Source organism: Pogoniulus pusillus, chromosome 14 (genome assembly GCF_015220805.1).
Source record: "Pogoniulus pusillus isolate bPogPus1 chromosome 14, bPogPus1.pri, whole genome shotgun sequence".
Lineage (NCBI taxonomy): Eukaryota > Metazoa > Chordata > Aves > Piciformes > Lybiidae > Pogoniulus > Pogoniulus pusillus.
In genome coordinates this window covers 2751080-2763694 of record NC_087277.1, presented here as the reverse complement: position 1 = coordinate 2763694, position 12615 = coordinate 2751080, and the positions used below count along the sequence as shown (strand labels likewise).

Sequence of the window (12615 nt, the reverse complement as noted above, 5' to 3'; positions counted from 1 at the left end):
CAGTCCTAAACTGGTCTGGCAGGCTACTAACAAAATCCTGTACAGGTGCAGAACACTCAGAGCTGGTTAGAATCATAGAACCATAGAATCAACCACGTTGGAAGAGACCTCCAAGATCATCCAGTCCAACCTAGCACCCAGCCCTGTCTAGTCAACTAAACCATGGCACTAAGTGCCTCATCCAGGCTTGGCTTCAACACCTCTAGGGACAGCAACTCCACCACCTCTCTGGGCAGCCCATTCCAATGCCAATCACTCTCTCTACCAACAACTTCTTCCTAACGTCCAGCCTAGACCTCCCCTGGCACAACTTGAGACTGTATCCTCTTCTCTGTTGCTGCTTGCCTGGCAGAAGAGCCCAACCCCACCTGGCTACAACCTCCCTGCAGGCAGCTGCAGACAGCAATGAGGTCTGCCCTGAGCCTCCTCTTCTGCAGGCTGCACACCCCCATCTCCCTCAGCCTCTCCTCATAGCGTTTGCTTTCCAGGCCCCTCACCAGCCTTGGTGCCCTTCTCTGGACACCTTCCAGCACCTCAACATCTCTCTTGAAATGAGGAGCCCAGAACTGGACACAGTAGTTAAGGTGTGGGCTGACCAGTGTTGAGTGCATCACCTCTTGTCCAATCAGAATAGAAGAATCTGGCAGCAGGTATACACTTCTTGCCTTAAAACTCTTACATGAGTTTCACACAGCACTGGACTGCCTTCATTCCTCTCTTCCTCCACAAATCAAAATAAGGAATGTACCAGGAACTGCAACCAGGCATCAACACTGATTTGCTATGGGCATACACAGCAGTTTGTGAAATAGATCCAAAAAGCACTGCCTCATGAAACAATCAATCTTCACCATTCTTCATGGAGAAGAGAAGACTGAGAGGGGTTTTAATCAATGCTTATGAACATCTGAGGGCTGGCAGTCAGGAGAGGGGGGACAGGCTCTGCTCACTGCTCCCTGGGATAGGACAAGGAGCAATGAATGGAAGCTGCAGCACAGGAGGTTGCAGCTCAACACAAAGGGGCAACTTCTTGACTGTAAGGGTCCCAGAGCCCTGGCACAGGCTCCTCAGAGAGATTGTGAAGTTTTCTTCTCTGGAGCCTTTCAAGGCCTGTCTGGATGTGTTCCTGTGTGACCCAAGCTAGATTGTATGGTCCCGCTACGGCAGGGGCTTGGACTGGATGATCTCTTTGGGTCTCTTCCAACCCCTGACATCCTGTGATCCTCCCTTATGCAACCTCCATACCTTCCTGTGTCACCAACTGAACACAACACTTTAGAGTCAGAAACAAAAGCCATTTGCTTGCCAATCTGCCAGGAGTACTGCTAAGGTCACTGAATCTCCTTCCCCTGAGAGCTGGTACCAATGCTGCTTTGTGATGGAGTAACTATGGGAAGTATACACCAGGACTTAGAAGCACAATATCTATGCTCAAGCAAAGAATTAGAGAATTCAACAACATTTTGCTGTCAAGCATGGTACAGAGAAACTGCTATTGCCTTCTCTATCAGCTATGTACATTCCATTTGCCTCTTTCTTCTGGAACCAGGCCACATTCTCTCTCTTGATAATAGTCTTTCCTCCATTTCCTGTTCTTGCTGTTTTCATTCTCTGAACACGGCTACTTAACTATCTACTAATCTCAAGTGATCTCTCTCATTGCTCAAGATAACTTTTCCTTTGAAAGTTAATCCCTCACTGAACACTTCTGCTAGGAAGGTCACAAGGAACTGTAATTTGTTTAGCCAGTTCCCACCCCTACATAGTAGGCAAGGCTCCTACTCTTGTTGCTTAGAGAGGAAGGGGCATTGCCTCTTCAGAGATACTCTGCCTGCTCTCAGAGTACTTTTGCATTTTTTCCTAAAGGTATCTAGGCAGAGTGACAGCAACCACAGGTTAAAACAAATATCCATGTAGGTAGCTGTTTGGGCTTACTTGGGCATCTGAAAATACCTGTAGATAAGAGCTGAAGATGAGCCAGCAGTGTGCCCAGGTGGCCAAGAGAGCCAATGGCATCCTGGCCTGCATCAGGAGCAGTGTGGCCAGCTGGACAAGGGAGGTTATTCTGCTCCTGTACTCAGCACTGCTCAGGCCACACCTTGAGTGCTGTGTCCAGTTCTGGGCTCCTCAATTCAAGAGAGATGTTGAGATACTGGAAGGTGTCCAGAGAAGGGCAATGAAACTGCTGAGGGGCCTGGAGCACAGCCCTGTGAGGAGAGGCTGAGGGAGCTGGGGGTGTGCAGCCTGCAGAAGAGGAGGCTCAGGGCAGACCTCATTGCTTTCTAAAGCTACCTGAAGGGAGGCTGTAGCCAGGTAGGGGTTGGTCTCTTCTGCCAGGCGAGCAGCAACAGAACAAGGGGACACAGTCTCAGGTTGTGCAGGGTGAGGTCTAGGCTGGATGTCAGGAGGAAGTTGTTGTCAGAGAGAGTGATTGGCATTGGAATGGGCTGCCCAGGGAGGTGGTGGAGGCACCATCCCTGGAGGTGTTGAAGCAAAGCCTGGATGAGGCACTTAGTGCCATGGTCTGGGTGATTGGATGGAGCTGGGTGCTAGGTTGGACTGGATGAGCTTGGAGGTCTCTTCCAACCTGGTTGACTCTATGATTGACAAACTACTTCACAGTCCAAATGAATGTGATTTAATACTTTGCTTTTCATCTTATCACCTGCAGCTTCCTGGCTTTGGTATTATTCTGCTGTTTGTCCCTCTTTCTTGTATTCACCCTCCTTTTCTTAGCCACATCAGTCCTGCAGGTCACTTCTCTTGTCTCTGTTAGCATCACCTCATTCTCTTACTCCTACCTATAAAAGACAAAAGGTAACCTACATATACTATCTCCTAGCTTCCACAGCAGGCTTTCAGCCACCTCAGTTTTTCACTGCTCCACATGGAAGACAGCTACCTTCTCCTTATTCACACTATTTAAATACTGGCACTTATCTAATAAATCCTCCAGCTCTGAATTCAATCTGGATTAATCTTAATCTGATGATGCAGACTCTGATTCCAGATACTCATTATCTGCACACTGAAATAAAAAAATCCTCAGCCATGGAGGTTGCAGGCTGTGGACAGCACCATCAGATACTGCCTTTATCTGCAGTGCAGAGGTCTGGAGTAACTAAGCACTAACAGCAATTTTCAATGGCCACAAACTGACAAAAGGCAATGCAGTATCACTGAGGCTACCTCCTACCAAAGCTTTGTTTCTGCTCCAAAGACTGACACCAGAGTAGCTTCTGCAGTGGAAAAACACCATGGCTGTGTTGTTGTTGTTATTATTACTGCTGTTGCCAAAATACTCCCTCTCCCCTCATTTCACTGTCCAAATTGTAGACAAATGGAACTTCTAACTGCCATCTAGTTTTATGCTCTTCTAAATAGAAAGGAAACATTATTGGATGGGAAACTTCATTCTAAAGTTCAAATTCATTATTGCAAGTTTAAACCAATCCCTGAAAAATTTCTGATTGATCATTTCTGGGTTTGCTTTTAATATTTACATGCCTAAATAGTGTTCACTTCTTCACATCTAAGTGTAAATGAAGACTACATAGGAATGATTACTCATTACACAGGTTCTTTACTTTGAGAGTAGTGGAACATTGGAACAGGTTGCCCAGTGAGGTGGTTGAGGCCCTATTCCTGGAGATACTCAAAGTGAGGCTTGACAGGGCTCTGGGCAGCCTGATCTAGTTGAGGATGTCTCTGACAAGTGTGTGTGGGGGGGTTGGAGTAGAGGTCCCTTCCAACCCAGACCATTCTGTGATTCAATGATATGTAGCATATTTTAGGTTTGTGGCAAAAGGGGTTAGGTTGGGGGAGAGGCAAGGGGCAGAGCACAGTGGTAGAATTTTTCAGATTCCTTGTCCTAGAAGCCATTAATGAGCAAAAGGAGGGAAAAATAATAGCCCAAAGTCATGGTTTTGAAAATAGAGAAGTTGTAAATGACACATAGCTCAATCAATGTGATTAATTTTGCTTCACACTTGGCTTTTTTTTGCCTTTGCCTTCTAATTCTGCCAACTGTTCTGCTGAATCAATCTCACAAACTGAAATGAATAAGGTGGGAATGACAAGCATGGCTTTATAAAGGTTAGCTATTTGCAGTGCAGACATAAGAGACTGCTCTCTGCTTATAATACTATCAGGCATTGTTTGCCAGGAAAATCTCTTCAGTCAAAAAGCCAAAGTTAACAAGTTCTGAACATGTACATCCTCTGCTTTCACTCATCTAAATAAATGGTGAGTCAGGTAACTTTCTGTCTTCAGTGCCTAGTTTGGACAGTTAAAATCCTCTGGTTTCAGGTGGCTTACATAACTGGGGAAGTACAACAATTGTGCCATTTGCTGCCCACATCTCCTGATTCCTGCAGGAATCCCCACTACTTGTTTGTCCTTCTCTTCTGGGACAGAGGGGAGGGAAATGGGGACACAGGACAGATGAATATTTATATCCAGTAAAATCACCTTACTTTCTAGAAGTGGTCCATACTAGCAAGAGAAGAACACAGAGGATATGATAGGATTCCCAGACTAATTCTGCTGTTGTCCAAGGAAAGGAAACCTGGCACATGAGAAAACACAGATCTACAAGCAGCTTTCCCACCTTTGAAGGTATCTGCAGTTTGCCTCAATCTCCACACATTTCTCCTTGTCCTGTCACTAGGCACCACCAAGCAGTGCCTGGTTCCATCCCCTTGACACTCACCCTTTACATCTTTATAACCACGAATGAAGTCACCCCTCACTCTCCTCCTCTCCAAGCTGCAGAGCTCCAGCTCCCTCTGGCTCTCCTTGTACAGATGTTCCACTCTATCATTTCTGTGGCTCTCTGCTAGACTCTCTCAAGCAGTTCCCTGAGGTCTTTCTTGAACTGAGAACCCCAGAACTGGACATAACATTCCAGATGTGACCTCACCAGGGCAGCGTAGAGGGGAAGGAGAACTCTTGACCCACTAACCACAGCCCTTCTAATATACTCCAGGATGACACTGGCATTCCTGGCCATGAGAGTACATTTGAGGCCACTTAATACTAGAGAGAAGAAACTAACCTCCACCTCACTACAACCTTCTTTCAGGTAGCTGTAGAGAGCAAGGAGGTTTCCCCTCAGCCTCCTTCCCCAGACTAAACAACCCCACTTCTCTCAGCCACTCCTCACAAGATCTGTCCTCAGGCTCTTCACCAGCTTTGCTGTCCTCTGGACAAGCTCCAGCAGCTACATGCCCTTTTTGTAGGGAGAGGTCCAAACCAGCACACAGTATTCAAGGATGGTAGTCAAAATGATTGTTTAGTAATGCTAATAACAAGAAGGGTACTTTTCAATCAGCTAAGCAAAATGGTGCTTGAAAGGCATGTGAAGAGTCATAGAATCAACCAGGTTGGAAGACACCTCCAAGATCATCCAGTCCAACCTAGCACCCAGTCCTATCCAGTCAACCAGACCATGGCACTAAGTGCCTCATCCACTCTCTTCTTGAATGCCTCCAGGGATGGTGACTCCACCACCTCCCTGGGCAGCCCATTCCAATGCCAATCACTCTCTCTGCCAACAACTTCCTCCTAACATCCAGTCTATACTTCCCCTGCCACAACTTGAGACTGTGTCCCCTTGTTCTACTGGTGGTTGTCTGGAAGAAGAGATCAACCCCACCTGGCTACAAACTCCCTTCAGGCACTTGCAAACAGCAATGAGGTCACCCCTGAGCCTCCTCTTCTGCAGGCTGCACACCCCCAGCTCCCTCAGCCTCTCCTCACAGGGTTTGTGTTCCAGGCCCCTCCCCAGCCTTACTGCTCTTCTCTGGACACGTTCCATTACCTCAACATCTCTCTTGAATTGAGGGACCCAGAACTGGACACAGCACTCAAGGTGTGCCCTGAGCAGTGCTGAGTACAGGGACAGAAGAACCTCTCTTGTCCTGCTGGCCACTGTTCCTGATCCAGCCCAGGATGCCATTGGCTCTCTTGAGACATGAACACAGAGTAACTGTAGCATTTGCTTACAGTGCAGTTGTAACAGCACTTAACTTTCCTTGTTTGCAAAGCATTCCCATTCATAATCTGGTCTCTCTCCCTTCAAAGATTTGTAGTTGCTAGACTGTATTGAGTGGGCTGCTTTGACTGCTTAGGGTGGCTTAGTAAGTCTCAAGAACCTGTAGCACAAGAAGTATAGTATTTTTTCAAAGGTCTGTAAGCTACACAGAAGACAGAGAGGAAACACATTTGCATGTAGGGAATGCAAGAGCACATCAAGCTATCGTGAGCAAATGTATGTCAGTGTCTGGAACGTATGGCAAGACAGAGAAATCATCGATACCCAGATGCCTGAAGGGGTTGTGTGCTAACAGAAGAATGTCACCACAATAACTCCAGCTATTTGATAGGCATCCTTACCTGCAGAAGACAAACAATAAAGCAATCAAGCAGAAATCTGGCAGGAAGAAGGTTAAATCAATGTTCTAAATAACAGGAGAATGCACTTTTAGTGGCAGCTGAATGGGAAACACCACAACCTTGCAGACTGAACACTGGGGAAGAAGAACTTGGTGTGGCTTGTGCTAAAAATCTCTCTTCTCTGCAGCAATTTGCAAGTAACAAACGCATCCAAAAGGCATTTGCTACTTGAAAACTTATACTTTCACAAATCACTGGTTTCCTACCATGCATAAAAAGTTCTATAACAAGCTCTATTTTAATCTTTGACTCTACAGACAATCTGTTGTTCTAGCAGCGTTTCCTAGGCAAAGCAGCAAGGAACAGACATACTGCACTGCTAGATTCACAGCTGATAATAACTGAATTCTGATGCCTGTTCTCTGCAGTTAAATATGGAGGATATAACACTTTGGGAAGGAAACTTTCAAGGCAAAATGACTCACCTCCCTGACAAGTACAACTTCCAATGCATTTAAAACATCCACCCCTTGCCAGGCGTAGCACCACTCCTGTTTTTAAGGTACTATTAACAGGGCTTTTGCTGTTATTTTAAACCAAGAGAAATCTTTTTTTGAGCAGTGGGGACACAATTTGGCCAGTGTTCTCCAAAGAGGTGGGCTGCAATGATTACCTTTATTACAAAAGTATTCCACTTCTTCACAGCTCAGATTTTCAGGCTCAAACTCTGTAGAAAAGCTTTCCTCCAACGGAAAGTCTTCTTTTGAGATAGTATCATTTTCCTCAGACAGGCACTCTTCTTCTTCATCCTCAATGGCATCCTCAAGGGGCCCTTTAAAAAGAATCAGGAACACTGTGGCAAAACCAACTAACAGGACAAGGTGAAATAAAACCTTAGTGAGCTTATAACTAGAAGACTTTTAGCTGGTTCTTCCCTCCATAGCTATCCTCAGAACTGGGGCCACTACCATTCTATGGAAATTGAAAGGAAAAGTGACTGTTTTCCTGATGACTTCTCATCAGGATAAGCAAAATGCTATTAATAAATACATATTATTAATAGTACTTCTCCATGGGGTCTTTTTAATTATTCATCAGGCTTTAGTACTAAGTGAACACAGTTTCAACAATGGAAATCAAAGCGCTACTTGTAAATCCATGTAGACAGTGAAGAGCCTTCTTTTGTTTGGTAGACATTGTTTTTTGATGCTGAATTGCAGTGCTTAATAGTTTCACATTAGGGACTTCCTTTCTCCAGTGAACAGTACTGACAAGAGGGAATTACTGCCAAAGACACTGACAGTATAAACTGCAGCTTGTTCTGCTGCTTTGCTTCAACCAGCACCTGACGGTACTCATGAGCATTCGCTTGCTAGACAGTGCAACAACAGACTCCCAGGCAGCAGATGGGACTCAACAAGTTAGAATGATAGAATCAGCCATTCAGAAGCACTTAGAATCATAGAATCAACCAGGTTGGAACAGACCTCCAAGATCATCCAGTCCAACCAATCACCCAGCCCTAGCCAATCAACCAGACCATGGCTCTAAGTGCCTCATTCAGGCTTTGCTTCAACACCTCCAGAGACAGCAACTCCACCACCTCCCTGGGCAGCCCATTCCAATGGCAATCACTCTCCCTGGCGTGAACTTCCTCCTGATATCTAGCCTAGACCTCCCCCAGAACAACTTGAGACTATATCCCCTTGTTCTGTTGCTGGTTGCCTGGGAGAAGAGACCAACTCCACCTGGCTACAGCCTCCCTTCAAGTAGTTGTAGACAGCAATGAGATCACTTCTGAGCCTCCTTTTTTCCTCTCCTTCCTGTCCCTACATCTACCTCAGCTTCAGCAGTTGCACTACAGACTTCTGTCATGAAGAAAAAGGTAAAACTTAGGTTTGCCTTTAAGCTGGAACAAAATTCCTAAAACAATGCACAGTCAACTACTAGCTCAGATCTCAAACGAGTTAGAGAAGCAGGGTACAAGCCTGAATTTGAACCAGCAGCCTGAGGTCTTCGATTCTACTTCTAATTACCTAGGGTCCCTATTGCTACAGATCGTCCAGAAGAGCCAGTGCCTGACAGATCTCTAACACAAACCACCCACTGATATGCAGCTAAGAATTAAAACTTCCTCTTTCCTCTATACACACAGTTCACAGTCACTGCTTAACAGCAACTATTTGCTGAAGACATCTTGCACAGGTGTAGAATTTTCCCTCCAGATTCAAACAGCGATGTGAAATAATTGAGCAGGTTTTAATTTAGCTATGATTTTATTAAATGTCAGTTATGTTTCAAAACCCATCTTAAGATTGGATTTCAAAAGAGAGATTTCATTATACATGGTGGAGGCTTGGGGAAGAAGAAAAAGAAATCACATATTTCACTCTCCAATGAAAGCAGAGCCTCATTTATAATTGACTGAGGATTTCTTCCTCAAAATGAAAGCTAGCTAGCTAATGAAAAAAAAAGTAATTTGTATTTATATTATAGTTTTCCTGTATTAAACACACTATTCCTATATAATTTATCATGCTGAGATACAATGCAGAAATGATTCTGTTGCATTGGGATACATTTATAGAAGAAATCAAATATTGACTGCGCCCTAATTTTGTACCGTTTATGATGAACCAGGAACTACCTACATTTAATAAAGCAGCAAAATTCACTTTAGGCTAGGTTCTTGCTTCAGAGGAATGAGATGGTTGCTTTTTATTGCAATTGAGAGCAAGATTCCCAGCTGGTGTTCCATGAATTAACAGAGCTTACATGAAAATATGACTCCGTGTGCCAGCTGAGAATCGGACCAAAGGAACTTGCTTTTGTGGATGCAGACTGCCCCACACTTGCTGTCACTCAGATCTCCTCAAATAAGGGGCTATGATAATGGCTGAAGAAATAAAGGATTTCATAGAATCACAGAATTAACCAGGTTGGAAGAGACCTCCAACATCATCCAGGCCAACCTAGCACCCAGCCCTAACCAGTCAACCAGACCATGGCGCTAAGTGCCTCATCCAGGCTTTGCTTCAACACCTTGAGGCATGGTGACTCCACCACCTCCCTGGGCAGCCCATTCCAATGCCAATCACTCTCTCTGACAACAACTTCCTCCTAACATCCAGCCTAGACTTTCCCCAGCACAACTTGAGACTGTGTCCCCTTGTTCTGTTGCTGCTTGCCTGGCAGAAGAGACCAATCCCCACCTGGCTACAATCTCCCTCTAGGTAGTAAGCATCCATTACCTATTAACTGCATCTCTTAGTCATGTTGCCTATGCACAGGGAACAGAGAATGGTTATGGCACAGAACAGAGAACAAAGCACTAGCACACAGCAGAGCAGAGAGGGCAGCTTATGTATGACCTGTTCCACACCAGAAATGGAAGCATGAGAGGGTCTGCACAAACCATCAAAGCCTACCTTGCAGATTCCCTAACATTATTACTGGGTGACACCAACAATGTGATGTCATTTCTTGGTGTGTACTCCTGGTAACAACTGTATACATAAACCAGGAATGGAACAAAAAATACACTACTGTAGGGCACACATAAAACTCTGCCATGTATAAAGATGGCTAAAGACCACCCTTTGCACCCTTTCAAAGGCAGCCATATGTCTTTAATGAACATTATGAGTTTTTCAAGTCACATGTGGGCATGCATCAGAGCTTCAGCTCAGCAGATGCTTCACTTCTAAAACCAGCAGGAGGACTTGAGTTGAAATTGAGGGATCAGTGAATAAAGAGTTTGCTAAATTTCAGGATGCTGCTGCCTTGACTAATTCATAGAATGGTTTAGGTTGGAAGGGACCTCAAGGATCATCCAGTTCCAACCCCCTGCCATAGGCAGGGACACCTCCCACTAGAACAGGTTGCTCAAGGACTCATCCAACCTGGCCTTGAACACCTGCAGGGAGGGAGCAATTCACCCATCTACAACCTAACCCTTGGGACAAATTCTGTCTTATTCGTGTTGAGTTGTCCTTCATTTTTCAAGTGTTCCAATACATTCAGCTCATGCCCAGAGCTATAAACTGGTAATTGTGTCCACTTCTGGGCCACTCAATTCAGGAGAGATGTTGAGGTGCTGGAAGGTGTCCAGAGAAGGGCAACAAGGCTGGTGAAAGGCCTGGAACACAAACCCTATGAGGAGAGGCTGAGTGAGCTGGGGGTGTGCAGCCTGCAGAAGAGGAGGCTCAGGGGTGACTTCATTGCTGGCTACAACTCCCTGAAGGGAAGCTGTATCCAGGTGGGGTTGGTCTCTTCTCTCAGGCAACCAGCAACAGAACAAGTGGACACAGCCTGAAGTTGTGCCGGGGGAAGTATAGGCTGGATGTTAGGAGGAAGTTGTTGGCAGAGAGAGTGATTGGCATTGGAATGGGCTGCCCAGGGAGGTGGTGGAGTCGACATCCCTGGAGGTGTTCAAGCAAAGCCTGGCTGAGGCACTTAGTGCCATGGTCTAGCTGACTGTATAGGGCTGGGTGCTAGTTTGGACTGGCTGATCTTGGAGGTCTCTTCCAACCTGGTTGATTCTATGATTCAATGATAACTTTGATTAAACTGATTAATTTTAACTGAAGAGTAAGGCATTGTTAAACATGAGTAAGACCAACCCCCAATAACAAGAGCAAAATGAAGTATTTCTTGGTTGTTAGCTTCGTGTGAAACACTGATGCCTGATTTCTGTGGCTCTTAATTACCACTCAATCACAGAGTGGGTGAAAGAAAACACTAAAATCAAAAGCCACTTACTACCCAATTCAAACAGACTAAACTCTCTATTCTTACTCCTCCATCTAACGACTTGCACAGAAATAAATGAAGACAAATATTTTCCCAACCTCACAGTAAAAAGTGTATTAAATTGCCTATTATTGACCAATGCAAACTGACAAACTCTGCAGGCTTATGTTTGCCTAATTTAGCCACGTGTTTCCAACACCCTCTTACTGATATCAGTAAATCAAATCAACTAGAGAACTAAGAGTTTATCTGGTTCAAAGCCACAAAAGTCAGGTTTTAGTTTACTAGCTGCTCCATGGAGGAAACAACCTACACAGCATCTATTCAACTTCTTCCCTGATTTCAAATGCCTAAAAATGCAGAGTTCTGATGTCAAAAATAAATTGTTAAACACAACACAGTTCCTAGAAAGTGTTTTGGGTTTTTTTTTCACCCAGCTGGTATTAATTTAATTTATTATCCCAATCCAAGGAGAGTTTAATCAATTGAGTGCTATATTTTACCTTACATCCATTACTTCTCTCAATCACATTACTAAGCACCTATGGCACAACATATATGGAGTCATAGTCTAGGCTGGCCACACAGCGGCATAAGACAATATATTGTGCCCAAAAATAGCACAAAGGTTGTTCACTGATTCCCTGTATAGCAGAAATTCAGGGATGGTTCATGTTTTGAAATTAGACACACTTGGAATCATAGAATCAGTCAGGGTTGGAAGGGACCACAAGGATCATCTCGTTCCAACCCCCCTGACATGGGCAGGGACACCCTACCCTAGAGCAGGCTGCCCACAGCCTCAGCCAGCCTGGCCTTAAACACCTCCACAGATGGGGCCTCAACCACCTCCCTGGGCAACCCAGTCCAGCTTCTCACCACTCTCATGCTCAACAGCTTCCTCCTCATGCCCAGTCTGAATCTCCCCACCTTCAGCTTTGCTCCATTCCCCCCACTCCTGTCACTCCCTCACAGCCTAAAAAGTCCCTTCCCAGTTTTTTTGTAGGCCCCCTTCAGATACTGAAAGGCCACAAGGTGGTCACCTCTTCTCCAGCCTGCACAGCCCCAACTCTTTCAGTCTGTCCCCATAGGATAGCTGCTGCAGCCCTCTGAGCATCTCTATGGCCCGTCTCTGGACATGCTCCAGCACATCTACATCCTTCTTGTAACAGGAGCTCCAGAGCTGCATGCAGTACTCCAGGTGGGGTCTCACCAGAGCAGAGTAGAGGGGGAGAATCACCTCCCTCAACCTTCTGGCCACACTTCTTATGCAGCCCAGGATCTGGCTGGCTTTCTGGGCTTCAAGTGAACACTGCTGGCTCATGTTGGCTATGTCTGCTTTTTTCTCAACTGGGACAGGGTTAAGATCCCATCCACATTCTAATGAAAAATGCTTTTCAATAACTGCTGATTAAGTTTGGCATTGAAACCAACCACTGCCATAATGTCATAGCAACGTAAATCCAA

At 45.3% G+C, this 12615-nt stretch overlaps 1 protein-coding gene across 2 annotated transcripts in view; it reads right to left on the bottom strand.

Moving 5' to 3' along the window:
• The window catches only part of ZFPM2 (zinc finger protein, FOG family member 2), a 402942-nt gene that overhangs the window by 317717 nt on the left and 72610 nt on the right, over positions 1–12615 (bottom strand). Inside the window, exon 2 of one of the 2 annotated variants that reach the window (XM_064154128.1) lies at positions 7070–7228. The exons of the other annotated variant lie outside the window; for it this stretch is intronic. Within the exon in view, the coding sequence (XP_064010198.1) occupies positions 7070–7228 (159 nt within the window). The remainder of the gene's footprint in view (positions 1–7069; positions 7229–12615) is intronic. 2 annotated transcript variants of the gene reach the window in all.